Source organism: Desarmillaria tabescens, assembly GCF_030435595.1.
Source record: "Desarmillaria tabescens strain CCBAS 213 chromosome Unknown EV420scaffold_21, whole genome shotgun sequence".
Lineage (NCBI taxonomy): Eukaryota > Fungi > Basidiomycota > Agaricomycetes > Agaricales > Physalacriaceae > Desarmillaria > Desarmillaria tabescens.
The window spans coordinates 81,227-97,003 of record NW_026848320.1 but is presented as its reverse complement, the minus strand read 5'-3'; the positions used below and the strand labels follow the sequence as shown (position 1 = coordinate 97,003).

At 46.8% G+C, this 15,777-nt stretch overlaps 5 protein-coding genes across 5 annotated transcripts; 3 read left to right on the top strand and 2 right to left on the bottom strand.

Moving 5' to 3' along the window:
• Nucleotides 1–4: 4 nt before the first annotated feature.
• On the bottom strand, nt 5–1,025 carry EV420DRAFT_1548193 (uncharacterized protein). Its single transcript, XM_060473382.1, has one exon. The coding sequence runs from the start codon at nt 665–667 to the stop codon at nt 332–334; it is 336 nt and encodes a 111-aa protein (XP_060329749.1). The 5' UTR covers nt 668–1,025; the 3' UTR covers nt 5–331.
• Nucleotides 1,026–2,179: 1,154 nt separating this feature from the next.
• On the top strand, nt 2,180–4,409 carry EV420DRAFT_1271544 (caspase domain-containing protein; the record flags this gene model as incomplete). Its single annotated transcript, XM_060467645.1, has 4 exons — nt 2,180–2,626; nt 2,678–3,036; nt 3,091–3,980; nt 4,036–4,409. 4 exons carry the CDS (start codon nt 2,180–2,182, stop codon nt 4,407–4,409), a joined length of 2,070 nt encoding a protein of 689 aa, XP_060329748.1.
• Nucleotides 4,410–5,079: 670 nt separating this feature from the next.
• On the bottom strand, nt 5,080–6,538 carry EV420DRAFT_1748608 (uncharacterized protein; the record flags this gene model as incomplete). Its single annotated transcript, XM_060480248.1, has 3 exons — nt 5,080–5,378; nt 5,402–6,249; nt 6,270–6,538. The coding sequence occupies 3 exons, from the start codon at nt 6,536–6,538 to the stop codon at nt 5,080–5,082; spliced, it is 1,416 nt and encodes a 471-aa protein (XP_060329747.1).
• Nucleotides 6,539–7,432: 894 nt separating this feature from the next.
• Nucleotides 7,433–9,442, top strand: EV420DRAFT_1480512 (uncharacterized protein; the record flags this gene model as incomplete). The annotated part of the gene is made up of 13 exons (XM_060469676.1): nt 7,433–7,559; nt 7,613–7,632; nt 7,686–7,757; nt 7,803–7,911; nt 7,962–7,988; nt 8,040–8,070; nt 8,125–8,143; nt 8,193–8,215; nt 8,269–8,278; nt 8,324–8,469; nt 8,520–8,821; nt 8,877–9,231; nt 9,286–9,442. The coding sequence occupies 13 exons, from the start codon at nt 7,433–7,435 to the stop codon at nt 9,440–9,442; spliced, it is 1,398 nt and encodes a 465-aa protein (XP_060329746.1).
• A 2,019-nt stretch (nt 9,443–11,461) lies between these two features.
• EV420DRAFT_1480511 (cytochrome P450) lies at nt 11,462–15,255 on the top strand (the record flags this gene model as incomplete). The annotated part of the gene is made up of 11 exons (XM_060469675.1): nt 11,462–11,516; nt 11,570–11,725; nt 11,782–11,816; nt 11,938–11,992; nt 12,241–12,308; nt 12,366–12,482; nt 12,542–12,632; nt 12,736–12,764; nt 13,041–13,154; nt 13,461–13,483; nt 13,971–15,255. 11 exons carry the CDS (start codon nt 11,462–11,464, stop codon nt 15,253–15,255), a joined length of 2,028 nt encoding a protein of 675 aa, XP_060329745.1.
• Between the last annotated feature and the right edge of the window lie 522 nt (nt 15,256–15,777).

The window sequence follows — 15,777 nt, the reverse complement described above, 5'->3', positions numbered from 1 at the left end:
AAGTCATCGCACGTATCTCGAGCCCAAGGCGCTACAACGGGCACGCAAAAATGTGTTCCTGCCTACGCCACAGGAAGGAGAATTGTATACATCGGCGCTAGGGCTCATCAGCGAAACAAAACTGTGTTCTAGGATATGTAAGTTCCAATGTAAGGACCACGACCTGGTCGTACGTAAGCGAAGTAGCCGTTCAATGATAAGGATCCCCATCCGTATATATGCGGCTTCTACCGGACTCAGTGCCTAGCCAATGCAAGACGCTGTATCAGTCCAGTGTCATCGAAATCGTAGTAGTACCTTGAAGCGCGTCAGACCGTAAAGCACGAGACGGCTAGCTCAACATGCATAATGAAGGATTGCAAGGGGTGCTGCAAGTACAGAAGGGGCGCCGTATCAACAACGAACACCTGTAGATGGTGAGCAAAGAGGTACTCATCATGGTCATGGTCGGCGAGAGGAAAAAAAAAGTCAAAACAAACACGCGTCGGGGCACTGCAACCTGGATAACGTTATTATTGTCCGGAACCGGCCGATTACCCCCGGATAAACAACGCAGAATCTTAGAGTCCACGACCTCTACACCAACGTTCACCAAATGTAACAGTAGAAAGATGAGCGCTGAACGCTTGAGCACCCGCCTCGATGTCAACACGCATCTATGCTTCATGTCCACCAGCAAGGATCATGCATATGAACCATGAGTTGTGGGGGAGAAAGCGAATAAGTAAAACACTCGCCATTGATTCCGCAACTAGGTGTGGTCATGGAACTGGCTTTCTTCTGATGGCAATGGCATGTACAAACATAGTTGAATGAAAGAAGCGGAGCAATGGCATGATGTTCACATGTTGCCTTACCGCAATCGTGAGCCTTCAACAGGTTTTCGTTCGCGGGCCAGGCCAGGACTTTCTCTTGTGACTATTGCAGTGGGAGGCTTGCAAAGTAGATAATACTAAATTGTTAGCTACTAGAGCTCGAGACGAGCTCCTTATATACTACAGAACGCATCTAGAATATTCTACCTAAAGTACTAAATATATCCAAGTATCGTGACAAAATGATTGTCCCGAATGTTCAGGAATCTTCCGGCACAAGCTTGAAGTTGCAGATTCCAACACTTCCAATTGGCCTCGTTTCCAAGTATGCTGTCCATCATTAACTCAGTCTTCGTCCTGCAGCTCTTCTGAAATCATCCACCCATTCAGATGTTTGTAAAATTGTAGCGCCGCAAGGGAAAATGCCGCCGTGACCACAACAAGGGCAAGTAATTTCCCAGCCGAATCACCTCTGATGGGCCGACTACAAAATCTAGGATAGGTACGTGACGAGTCCGACATAATTATGATTCAATGCACTGAAATCTCGTATTTTTATTGGAGTCTACCGCACTAGCTAGTATCTACTGAAACGCGGTGGAAATTGTTCTTCGTGCTCTCCACCTAGGGGTCCATTCTCAAGCCCCAAGCCCTTTTGCGTAAGCACCTTGTGGCTTGTGGCCGAAGACATCAGAACTTCTTCCGCGAATTGCAGGGCACGCAGGCATGTTTCGGTCTCTGTATGTTCTGAAATTTGCTATATCTGAATAGGTCTAAATCCGAGCGCGCGCTTAACGGCACTTCCGTAAAGGGAACCTCTATGCATGCTGGAGGAATATATATACGGCTCTTGAGAATGTGTTGTCACTAGCCTCTCGGTTCTTTTCCAACTTTCACTTGCTCCTAGACCCTCACGCGTAAATCCTTTCAACATGGGACAGACGAATAGCAAGGACGACTCGTGAGTACTAAGGAGTACGATTTTCGAGACTTCCTAGCTGATCGCAGGATGCAGACCGACACACCCCCGTGACTTATTGGCAGAAGCACGCATGTTGGAAGGGTATACGGAACGCGTATCTATAGACGGAAATACCCCTGCTGTGTAAGGATACGAGCCTTCGAAATTTCATTGGCTGACTATCAATATGCAGACAGATACTCCCTCCACCCGAGCTGGGTAACAATGGTAAGACAGCCTCTTTTTATTGTCTTATTTTATGCATCATATCTTTACAGGTTCGAATATGAAGGAAGAACAAGCGGCACAAGCACCCATAGGTGGAAACACTCATAATTCGTAAGAACATGACCTATTGAAACTTCATGATAGTTAATTGTGAACGTTCTGAACTTGTAGGGAGATGCGCCAGACTTTCGCGCTAGTTATCGGTATCAATAAATATGAATGGTCACCAAACGAAAATTTACAGGGTGCCGTTGCCGACGCCAAAAACTTTAGGAGTTATCTCTTGCAGGAGCGGAAGGTCCCAGAGGCCAATATCACTTTCCTTCGCGATGAGCAGGCAACGCGATCAGCCATCATCGAAAATTTTAGGAATCTTGAGCGAAACGAGAAGATCATCCCAGGCGAGGCAGCGATCATTATATATTTCGCCGGGCATGGGGCTGTAGCTCACAAACCACGCACGTGGGAAAACTGGGAGACTCCCAACGGAAATGTCGAGATGCTGTGTCCTGCCGATATCAATCTCCCACTGGACAAAGATGGAAAAAAGATTGAAGGGATCCCCGATCGAACAGTTAGCCGCCTCCTCCTAGATCTATCAAACGCGAAAGGTAACAACATTGTAAGTTGCGGATCCTACTAAAGCGCGCGCATTTCGCTGATGTTTTTTCAGACTTTGATACTCGACTGTTGCCATGCTGCTGGGATGAATCGTGGAGGCGACGATCCAGGGTCGCGCATCCGAAGCTTTGGAGACACCCAAGACCTGTCGCCGACTTGCGACAACGATATCTACTTACGTGGACCTCAGATCATATCAGACCAGGACCGAGGCACAGCAGGTTTTTCAAGTTCATTTTGGGGATCGCACATTCTACTGGCTGCCTGTGGACACAACCAGGCTGCACGGGAGAAAGACAAGAAAGGCATCTTCACGACTACTTTACTCAGTGCACTGAGAGAATTGGCCTCAGGCGATCCTCCGCCGACCTACGACTCATTGATGAAGGGTCTTCGTATGCCAGATAATAAGTGAGTCCAGAATTGACTTATACTTTTCTAAGCTGAACCCTGTGAATGAACCAGCCAGACACCACACTTGGATGGGAAGCATGTCCATCGATTCATATTTGACAGTCGGAAAGACCCCGCTGGTAGCTCTATGATTCTTTGTTACAAAGGAAGTCCTTGGCCGTCCGATCTTGTTTTATATGCCGGGTCCTTCCATGGCATTACGAAGGGTTCAACCTTCGAAATATTTGAATCGGATTGGTCCTACCCGGATTCGAAGGACCCCAGAGCAACTTTGAAGGTGGAAGAAGTAAAAAAATCCCTCTCCCGCCTTCTGCTTACTCCTTCCGAGTCTGTCGTCTTTAACTCTAGTAACAAGCGGCAGTTCTGGTACGCTCGTTTACGGAAAGCTTCTGAACCACTTCATACCTATTGTGACGACTCGGCCGTCCTGGACAGGATTTGTAATGACAGTCCTCAATCCAGACTCACGGCTAGTGTCATTCGCGCCGATAAACCAGACGATGCGGATATCTACTTGACAGTGGAAGCCAACATCGTTTCCTTTGACCAAGGGAAAAGAGTCAGTGCAAGGAGCAAGTTCTCCTCGTATTTTCCTCGTTACCCTCCATTATCAGTCCATAACATGCCAACCATCCGAGAATTTATCAATCGCTATGCGCATTTCACCTCTCGCCTGATTATAGAAAGTCCGATTTCCACCGCAGATCCAGTCACCATCGAAATGAACAAACTACGGTGGGATGACGAGGAGACTCGGATGTTTAATGACGGTGTTGTACTGAGCACAGTGGAAGATGTCGAACTCCAAAAAGTGTTAACCGTAGACACTTCTGTGCACCAGAATGACCGAGTTCCTTATGGGTTCACGGTCTGTGACAACGGCGGTGGCAGCGGTCTGTATGCCTATCTCTTATACTTTGATGCCTCCACACTTTCAATCAGTAGGTTTATTCGGCATGCTTTTTATCGAAACTGACTTCTTCGTGTGTCACTCAGAGGCTTGTTATCAACCGCAGAAGAGCCAGATCAAAGAAGAAGGGTCCATCGATGCATGTCTCACAAGCGGCTCTACACTCACTCTTGGTTATGGACGAACCGCCATGAATCCAGTAGTCTTCGATGTCCCAGATGGCCAAGATTCAGATGTCTGCTTCGTCAAAATTATTGTAGCTACGAAAGCAGTAGACATTGGTCCCATCGAACAACTTGAACGTGACTCTCCCCCTGATGATTCCAAGTTGCGGGGTGCTCTAACTCTTCAGATTCCCCCCCAATCTGACTTCAAATGGAATTCAAAAACGATTACCATCAAATCGAATCGCAGTAAAGTGAACGGTCTGGCAGAGGTTTGTCTCATGAACTCTATATAAGTAGCCCATACATAACCGCTTTCCAATAATGTAGGAGAATGCGCCACCAACGCCCGTCGCCTGAGGAGTTGAAACTATGAGCAGGTTGTCTTTTCGTTATAGCCTTGGATATGCATTGTTCTTGCGTGTTTGTTTATCTAGCTGCCTCAATAGCTTATATACATTTATGCGAGAATTGAGTCGTGAAGCACTCGACAGTTAATTTGGGAGAAAAAATTAGTGGGGTGCGTGCATACAGTTGTCATGAAGATGGACCGTTGTTATTGTATTTGGACTACAATTTCCTCGTATCTATCTCTCTTATAAACTGGCATGAATATTAACTTAATAGCTGGGCCAGAGGCGGTGGCAGCAGAGACAGAACCCGTATACAGCTCGAGGACGTCATTGGTATTGCATAGGCATGTCTTTGATGCGCCGACTAATAAATCAACTTCTTTCCCTCCTTCTGAAGACAATTTTACAGGACTAAATAAATGTAGGTAGGACAACTGGTGATCATATTATAGATACAGTATCTAACTGGAAACGGTGAACTGATTAACGTAAAAAGGATGTATCTCAGGGAAAATATTCACACAAAGGACAGGCAAGAAAACAACGAGTGGTTAGATAATAATTGTACCTTGCTGTCTCAAGTAGTCGAAACCGAAGTTTTGTTCAACAGTTATCAACGAGCAATTCTAAGTGGCATAGAGAAACTTACCCGATATTGGCAGGTGCCAGAAATCCCGACGATAAACCCATTCGCGCCGGAAAGCGCATTCCATCGTGTCGCAAGATCACCCTCTATTTCAGAGAAATTCAGGTTGCAATGCATCTCCAATTCTTTCAACTGTACGACCCCTTCGCTATTCTGACGACGAGACTGAACAAAATCAACGAGAACGTCTTTATCAGGGGTACCGTACGAAGCGATTTTGATGGTCTCGAGGTTGGGAAGGAGGGGAGACGTAGCCTGGGGAGTAGCTGACTCCCTTCCGGAGATTTACCTTTGTACTCCGCGATTCCGAGGCGTGTGACGGTGTTTGAGATGGGTGAGAGCGATATCGAGGAGATGGGCCTACTCGGTAATTCGATGGTGTCTCTGAGGAACGTTATATCAAAGAAGGGAAATAGTAGCTCGATGTGCTTGAGTCCAGGTAGGTAAAGCTGCTTATATGTAGCGATGAAATGGGCGACTTCTTCTTTCATAACAGTAGTTAATCGAAGGTAAGATACCTTGGGAAGGGTGACCGGCACGACGTCGGTGGAACTGTAACAGGAAAGGGATAGTGTTTGGATATTGGGTAGGTGGCGAAGTTCGTCGATAGCTTTAAGACAGATGGTGCATTTGTATGTCGAGAGAGTGGAGTACCAAGCAGGGATCACGGTGTCAGAATGGAATGTGAGCTTAAAGCTGGAGTTCGTGACTTGCGTGAGCTTCGGAGTTACCTCAAAGACATCTGTGAATTGGTGCCCTAACAGCATAACGTTGTCATGCCTATCCAGATCCGCGTTGAGTCTCTCCAAACGAGGAAAAGAAGGCTTCGAAGCAGACCAAGCCGAAAAAGTAGACATTGGGAGAGAGATCACAAGGCTCTTCCAGTACACGGTGGTCTGCAAGATCATTTGAAACAGTGGATTGGAAGAAATGTCGGTGGAACTTTTGATCGTGACAAAGAGGTTATGGGCGTTGCCCGTCTTTCGATTAATGTGTTGGGCACGAACTATGCGGAGGTTGAGGAGGAAGAGGCTATGATGGATACGCTGATCGTCTGTGAGGCCGCTTTCCTTGTTGAAATCGAGCGTGATGCCCGACCAAAGCTCATGCGCATCTTCTGCGATGTTGCGCCACTGCCTGCAGACATGGGTCAACACCCATGGAAGTCCGCGAGTGTTAAGGATTCAGAGTCGGAGGAACTTCGGGATGTTTCCATACAGACGATGAAGATCATTCTTTTGATTTCAACAGGGATGCGGCGCATGGGAGAGGTGATGCGTTGGACATCGTCAGCGATTTGACGCAGAATCCTTAGCTCCTCATCCAGAGGTGCATCGTTGCTCTGGATAAGGTCGTTGAATAGCGAAATATCAATCCCTGCTTTGGAGAGCGTGTAGATCTTTGTCTTTTTCGAAGCTGGTGCCATGTTTCTGTACCGGAATAATCAGCTGTCTTGGAACGTGAGACAAGAACACATAATACCCACTGTTTGACGAAGAGATGGAACAACTGGTGAGAAGGGGGATGGTTAAAAGGAAGAGTTATTTCTTTGACTTGCTTGCCTTTATATTATTCCGGAAAGTCCCGTTGTTCCTTTATGCCAGTTGAACAAAGGGAACCTTAAGCGTACGGAGATAAAGTGGAAGCTGCAGCAGGAATGTGTCAGAAAGAGAAACAGATAAAGGAAGATGGTCGCCGAATCCAAGGTTTACGAAGCAGACGTACGATTATAATGACTGGAAGAGAAAGGAAGAAGAGCAAAGCATCGTGCTGCGGTGTTTTACGGTAGAATAAAGAGGAGAGATAATTCTGGTTTCAATTTTAGATTGCATAGTCGAGATGAGAATTTGAACGCACGGGAAAGCCGTAGATTCAAAGACTAGCGCGAGGATTAGAGTTGTTCGGTTGGATGATGCTGGAAGGTAAGTGGTGAGGCAAGTAAAGCATCTTGAAGTCAAATATCATAACAGTCTTTCTGTGAAGATATTGCCCCAAATACGTGAGTATGCTGCTAAGGACTGAAAAGTAGGCAAATGTTCGAACCTTTCCCGGTCCGAAGAGCCGGCGTCAATAAACAGTAGTTGTTGATGCATATTTGGCTGTAGAGGTCCCTGCGTGCTGCTGCCTTCTTTCGTTCGCTCACCCATGTCGCGTGCATACGCATAATGCCTGTTCCTTCAGCTTTCCCGGCACTGCAGGGGGTGTCGTCACAATTATATGGGTATCACGGCCCAAATCAACCGTATCATCATCCGCAGCAAAGTTATTCCTGAAATGATCCTATGTATGGCAGCTGTCCGTTTTTCACTCTGGGATCATCATGTCGCAGTCCACTTCAGCAACGAAACTCAGCATTGGCCAGACTATCTACCTTGAAGGCTCGTTTGAAGAGGTTATACCACCAACTCATTCCGATAGGACCCTGGTTTTGTGTTTTGATGGGACCGGTACGGAGGCTGTAGATATTTTCATCGAAAATTGTTACTGATGTCGTGTTAAGGTGACCAATTTGACAGCGATGTGCGCCAAGAACTACTCAGATTGGCCGTGCTACTGACTATGCCCATCGCTAGAACTCCAATGTCGTGAATTTCTTTTCTACACTGAAGAAAGATGATCCCACGGAGCAGTTGGTGTACTACCAGGTCCGTGGTATTGGCTGCCATTTTACTCAGCTAACGCGGATGTAGTCAGGTATTGGAACCTATGCGATTCCCGAGGTGGCTTCGCCCATTACTGCGAAGATTACCAAGGTCATTGATAGTATGATCGGGATTCATCTCAACGCACATGTTATGTGTATGCTATTTCCTCAAATTCTCGTCTCTGTGTCTAACCTATCGCTTTAGCTGGATACGAGTTTCTGATGCAGAATTGTCAGTCTTCACCTCACAGTATCAGACTGGTGATCTAACACTCGCTTTCAGATGAAGCCGGGGATAAGATCTGTATATTTGGGTGCGTGTATGATGCACTCTGAAACATTCTTATTCTATGCTTACCCAACCTCAGTTTCTCCCGCGGGGCATATGTAGGTGATGACATTGATGCTGCTGATACGTAACTGGCTATATATTTAGACCGCGCGCGCGTTGGCTGGAATGTGCGTATCCTAAGAATCATCTTAACTTTTGAGGCTGACTCTTGACAAAACAGGGTTCACAAGGTGGTTTCGTTGCGGTCTCATGTGCCAACAACTCAGATATTTTAGGTCGGATTACTGCCTAGGGCGAATTATCAGCAGGTCCCGTTCGCTTACAAGATGTATTCCCGAGATGACGAAAAGGGATGGAAGCAAAGCGCCGCATTCAAAAAAGCCTTCTCCATTGATGTCGACATTTATTTCCTCGGTGTTTGGTATGTACTATACTCTTTCGGTTCTTCCATATAGTAATTGGCTTGCTCAGGGACACCGTGGGTTCCGTAGGCATATTCCCTCGCCGTCTTCCTTTCACTACGTCCAACGTCCATGTCAAGCATTTCCGTCATGCTCTCGCTCTTGATGAGCACCGAGTGCGATTCATACCGGCATTTTGGCACCGCACATGCTCCGCGCAACATAAATTAGGATTGCAGAGAGGCGAGATGCCTAGATCCCACAACAAGTGTCGTGCGAAATCACTCAGGGAACGCGAGTCGGAGTACGATCATGTGCATGCCGATACACCGACAGACGTGGAGGAGGTGTGGTTCGCTGGGTGCCACTGCGGTTCGTTTTCCACTCCTATACGGCGCCTCGTCAAGGCTAATTTCGTATCGTTCAGATGTCGGAGGAGGCGCCGTAGCCAATGAAGTTCGGCATAACCTCGCCCGAATACCGCTGAGATGGATGATTCGGCAATGTTTTCTCGTCAATACGGGAATTATCTTCCACCGCGAGTTGCTGAAGCAGCTGGGGATGGAACCGGCATCGTTGCATCCCACCGTTCACCCTCGACCAGCCATGGATGTTGTTACGAAGCCAATCTACGCCACCACTGAGGAAGAGGCAGACATCCTCGACGCACTATGTCCCATATACGACGAGCTAAAGATAGCTCCGGGCTGGTGGATCCTTGAACTTATTCCTACCAAACTGCGATACCAGAAAGGGGATAATACGTGGGCGAAGGCGATCACGTAGGTGTCCCTTTGTTTCAGGAATCGCGTTGGAATTCACATTGTCATGTTTAGGATGAACAGAGGTCGACCTCGACGTATACCTAGACAGTACCAAGAAGGCCTTAAGGTTCACAGGACGGTCAAGCTGAGGATGGAGGCGGAGGGGTTGGAGGGAGGTAAATATGTCCCTAGGCCACGATGGTCCGTTGATCCTACCTGGGTTGATTGATGTTCCCCAGAAGTCTTAATGGACCACCTCGATAAAGAATGGCTGTGTTGTTCGTTATTGGAACTACGAATGAGTATCTACGTCGACTGAAGTAAAATGACCATCTCGGCAGCATGAAGTTGGCGTATTCGAGACTATGCACGCCTTTCGATCTGCAACAGCCAAGTGTCTATTCCAAAGCCGATACCTCTCAACCGCGCATCTTCCATCTTCCTCTTGCCATATACCATACTCGACCTTCCAGTCCCTTAGGGACAGCATAAGTCAGCGGATGCACCAAGAACAATACCTTCAGCAAGAGCCAAGTTAAGCTGCGGAAGGGACACGAGAAATGTATAATAGAAAAGAGATAATAACAATGTAATCTGAGTGTAAGAGACAAGAAATCATTGATTTCTTGGGTTGGGGGTGAGAGAAATCGGCTTCGAGGTATGAGCTAGTCGAGCGGAGGAAGGACCGGCAATGAAAAGTTGTACCGGGGGAAAGGGAAGCCGGAAGCTCAGACTTGCGTAGTGGTAGAAGCTGAAATCTCAGGTGTTCAGGATACCGGGAACCCGGACAGCTGAGAAACGTAGCTGCCGCGTCAAACCAGGCACAACCCAAACACAGAAGGGAGTAGGCGGGTCGGTCAAAGAGAGAGAGCGAGGAGAGCCGACGAAGCAACTTGGAAGAAGGAGCGAGTGAAAATACACGAGCGCAGAATGGCCCAAAGAGATCGTGTTGCTTGGCAGGCAGTGCCTAGCCAAACAATGGGGCAAAGAGCAATGATGCTCGTTCTTCTCTGCGCTTAACTTGGCCAATCACAAGTTTCGAGCCGTTCGTGCCTCACGTCGATACTTGTGGGGCAAAATGCCTCATTTGCAGTAAACGAAGAGAATAGCCATTCATTGAAATTGTGAAGCGAGGCGGTTGGAAAAAAACCCCGTGATTCCCCAAATAAACTTTCCCGCGGTCATTCTTTGTATCCGAGTTGAACCCGAGTTACAGCACTCATTCTCGACCTCGGAAGGGGAGCTTATCAAAAGTGTTTGCAGCTCAGCAATGTCAGGATCCACATAGGCCACTCTCATGTTGGCGGCACTCGGGAGTAATACGTTCCCTTCAGGCTCAACTCGGATCTGTCTTCTGAGTCACGGGAGATACTATAACGCTTGGAGTCGAACCTAAGATCCAAGGGCTTGGGCAATCGCTCTGTCCAGAAAAGGCACGTTTCCATTCTCATTTTGCATCTGTTTCGCTCGTGTTTCCTGCTGTGCCCGAGATCTATTTAATCCAAGCGCTTGCAATTGGGAGGATTGATATCAATAATTTGACTAAAATGATGCTCGCCTTGATTTCATAGTGATTGGATCCCTTTTCTCCCGGACAACTATTAGACTGAAGATAAGTGCTCAGCACAGCTAACAACGGATGAACGAGAACTCCTTGTTGGGTCTTGCAAATGTTCCTCTGACTGTGTATCGGTTCTTTCCCTCTGGCTACACTTTTGCTTCGATTCTGTTGCTTCGTGGATGAATCGTCAGCTGCACTGATTAGGCGCTTTTCTTCCGCCTTGAGCACGCTCTAGAAAAGATGCCTATCAAGTCGTATGTGAAAGGCGGTTCAAACCTGAAAACATGATTCTGTCGATCAACACCGCCCTGCTTTTGTTACCCAATCCCCATTCTCAGTTAGCGTCTATGGATCTCTATTTTCAGGCTCAGAATCAAATAGAGACGATACCAAGCATATCCGCAGATCTTTATTTAGTTCGACAATATGACTATCGATGCTCCCTCCGACGGCATCCATCTGCATTGCGTTCTAATCAAAGGTCTCAGGGTCTCCTTGTCTTCTTGATCATCCAAAGTATTGCCACAGAGGTTGCTTCTCAGCGGTCTTGCGACATACCCTCCTTTGTTTCATCATCTCTATTCATCACAGAGGCGGGTTTTTTACGTACCAAGTTTCAGAGATCTGTATAACTAACGACCATGAGTTCATTAATCCCTCAGTTACTCCACATCCTCGTATTATTCAATGTCTATAATCTCCATTCCAGTTAACCGAATATTATTTGCAACATATACACCTGGTACGTTCCTCAGTGACTCACATTAGTACTTATACTAACCGATAACCATGCAGTTGCAGCGATGGTTTTGATGCTATGGGACCATTGCCTGACATTTGGTGAAGAAGTAGCAACAATGTGGGGTCCTCCGAACGAGCGCACTCTTACAAAAGTTATCTACATACTGAATCGCTACTTTACGGAAGCAGTATTGATATACCGTCTTTATGGTCCGTAAACACACTTTATATCCCTGGGATGATGATTTACTCACCTGGAAATCTAGTGACCACTAAACTAGCACAATCTGCCGATAGCGAGGTCGGTACATGACGATTCATCTTGCGTTCATAGTAACCTGATGTTTGTGTCATGTCCCGAAGTATGCTTACCTGCCGTTTTCGTTGACAAAAGTCACTCACAACACATGCACAGCTGCCAGGCCGTAGTTTGGCTTACTAACATATCTGCTGTTATCATTGCTAGTATTTCGCAATGTAGGTTATATGGTGGTCCGTTTTCCTTAATTCTTTACTGACCACACGACTGCAGTCTACATCATGATGCGCGTCTATCGCCTTTGGGATCACAGGCAGTGTGTTTGCAACATGTTACTCATTGCATTCGGTATTTGTATAACAACTTTAACAATTCTCTCAACCATGTCGGTGTTGAGCTACTTGAAGACTGGAGGCAAATGTCTTGTCTATCATAACCATTCCGAATCGCTAACGTTTACCCGTAGCCGAATCCCCGAACCTTTGTGCCATTGAAAGAATACCTACGACAGTAGCTTGCTCATTAGGTGTCTTGGTGGGTCCATTTCCCTTGAAGAAACATCCGAAGCATATGTATTCTGATATTTTCCAGTTGCTCTTCTATGTCCTCGTGATCTTTATGACCATATACAATGCCCTGGAAAGGCCGCGTCGTTCCGAAAATGAACTCTTAAATTCGCTGAAGTGTGACGGCGGCTGTATCTACGTGGTAAGTCGCATCATAAAGCCTCAGTTTACCCTCTGACCGTCGTATCAGGCAGTCTGCAGTACGCAGTAACAATCCTTCTTTTCGGCATCAATCTGACAGTTATTTATAGTGCTATGGCTGTTACTTCTGGTGTGTTCTGTTACAATAGAGGTAAGCTTCGGTACATCGAACGCTCCGAGTCTCATTCTACTATTTCTGTTAGGCGACCTCTTTTCTCTCTCTATTGACGTGCGCGCTTCTATTATTTATCAAGGTCATAAGCTCACTTTTCAACTCAGCATTGTGTGTTCCCTGGATGCGAATTTCGCCGCACGAGTGCATCTTCGCGTAGAAGGCCTCCGGCTACTTGTTCCTTCACGTCCTGTTACGGTCTACCGAGGTTCCGTAGAAGGCTGACATCCATAATCCATCTACAGCATCATGACCTTATTTATGAGACGAACGAGCATGAATGTCATCACTACATGGTGTTTTGAGTCCAAATGTAGTAGTAACAAGTGCATCCGAGATGTATTACTATAACGACTTAGGGAGGTCTATTTATAATTTATAATTTAGCAACGGATGACACGAAACAAAGGCGACAGAGAGGACTTGGAAGCGACGGGAAGCGACGAAACTGCCACGGTCCACAGGATCAAGATCATGAGAGACAGGGGGGGGGGTCCAACGGTAAAGGATACTAGCTTGTAGTTCGAATGCCACGCACCGATGATAGACTGAAAACCTGAGGATATTCTTTAAAGTGCTAGTGGTGGTCGAGAAGTTAAAAACTTACTAAAGGGATTCTTCTCGCGGTTTTTGAACTGCCATAAGTACATTCAGGGCGTTCTTTTTAATCCCGGCTCCTCCGTTTCTAGACTGAAATTTAAGCTTAAGTGGTCACATTAAGGACCCGTATGATGTTGTATGCAAAAGATGATGTTGGTAACCTACACTATGTTGATCATTGATCTTCATCTGGCAACGATTTATTAGCCTGTAGGTCTAGCCATAGTCAAGTGAGTACCAATGTCAGCGCCCTAGCTATCTCACCGGGACCGATTGCTCTAAATATATAGTATGAGAAGTTTTCAAGAACATGACGTTCAAGAATAATCAATTCAGAACTTTTAGGCGCTCGGTGATCCACTCCCACAGTCAAGGCCGTCACAATCCTTTTTTTTAATACCTATTCCGAATCCCGACACTCTGGCCCCCACACTATCTCCTGCGTACGCTGCCATGCTAAACCACACTCTTTTGATCAACGTTTCTATTACCCTCATTTTCATTCTCTGCGTCGATATTGTATGTCGACTTCAAGCCCCCAAGGATATCCCTGTCGTTCACAGCTGCTTACCCCTCGTAAACCGGTTTTCGGGGTTTGCATTCTTTTCCAGGCGACCCTCTTGGCTTCAGGAATGCAGGTAAAACAAATGTTATACATCGAGGCCAGGAATAACAATGTCTGGTCTGTAACAGGAAGCTCTATGGATATTTTTACAGGTTTAGCGTGGGCACGCAGAACATAGTCGTCATATCCGAAAGGACTTTGTTGAAAGCAATGTTCGCGAACCGAAGTAAATCCCTGGGTGCCAAGAAGGTCCATGCTCGGATTTTCCTTGCGTTGGGAATCCATTGCGCTCTTGATGAGCTTGATGCTCCGCTCCATGGTCATTTTCTTCCGTCGCTAGACTACCTCTTTTCGAAGAGGGTTATAGCGAAAGACATGAAGCACCCATTTCATCGCAGGCTACACGTTCGTTTCCAGAATCTTGAAAATATGACACGCTCTTTTACTCTTTCAGAACTCATCGCTTACACGATATATGAGCCACTCACCATCGCGTTCTTTGGACCTTCCTTTCCTCTTAATACCTACACCGACTATCATACTCTCGATGCTGCCTTATTAACCCTGATGGGTCCTCTGTCCTTTACTGCGAGATCAGGGATCCGCGCGCGTGATAGACTTCTAGATATCTTCATGTCATATATTCAAGACAGAGATAAAGGCGATGACAAAGATTTCGAAGGAGAAGCACTATCGCATACGCTGAATTCGGTCCGTAGCGGGTCCCTATCCATTAGAGATCAAGCTGCCTGCCTGCTGGGACTGCACTGGTCCCTTCATACCAACCTGCATCGCTCTATGTTTTGGACGGTCGCATTCATTTTGCAAGATCGCACTGCGTTAGAATGTCTGCGTGCTGAAATTCACGAGACGATCACGAAAAGATACGGAGGAAGTCTGGATGCATTAATGGAGGAGACTTCTCTACTTCCGGAATTTCCGCTCACCGACTCGGCCATCAAAGAAAGTCTTCGGATGGCCGGACTGTCTAGCTCGCTGAGAGAGGTCGAGTTCGACACAAACATCACTTCGGGGAATTCTTCCTTCGTAATTCGGCGGGGTGATTATGTGTTCGGTGATACCAGGGCGATTCACGTCGATGATTCCGTCTATCCCGACGCTGCGACCTATAAAGTTGATCGGTTTTTAGCAGGAGGGAGGGCGCCGAATACTCTCACTTGGGGAAGTGGGGAGCACATTGTGAGGTTATTGTCTGCCACCGAAATTCTATCTGAGACATTACAGTGCAAGGGAAGATTTCTAGCCCAATATACCATGAAGCTGTGGTTGATTATGCTCCTCGAAATGTACGATATCTCCACCGAATCTAGCGTCCCGGAAATGGATCCAAAAAGCTGGAGCGCCATCGCGGATCCTCTTGGTGACATGATAGTTTGCCCTCGCCGACGGGATAACAAGTTTTGGAACAATGCTTGAGTGAACAGTGATTCATTGTCGTAGTACCGTTAGGCTAGTATTCTGAAAATAGACATTATATGTAAGAGCAAAGCCGAAGAGTTCCGAGTCCTACGAATATAGGTAACTCGTTTACTGTGTACATCAGCCAACATGCTGATTAAGAACCACCCTCACTAAGAAATTCGTGGGAATCTTTGCATCGTCCATCACGACTTTGGTCGATCTTACTCGTCCGCTCCACACCCCCCGTGACGACATGATGCGTGATATTGATGAACCACCGGTGCTGTTGGCAGAAGGGAATACTTGGTTCCTTGCTCGGTACAGGCAGGTGCTTTATTGAACTAAACTCTTTAATCACGGGAGGAACGAAAAGTGTACGCTGAGAGGGTAGTACATTCAGAAGCGTCGGGCCGCTATCAGCTCCCTCGCCCGGCTCCCGTATAATCTCAAGGAAAAGGCTGGAATATCCCTCGGAAATTCAGCTGGCTGCCGATGAGCAGCTAAGCTCTCCGAAGGGGAATGGTGTTTGTAGCAGGG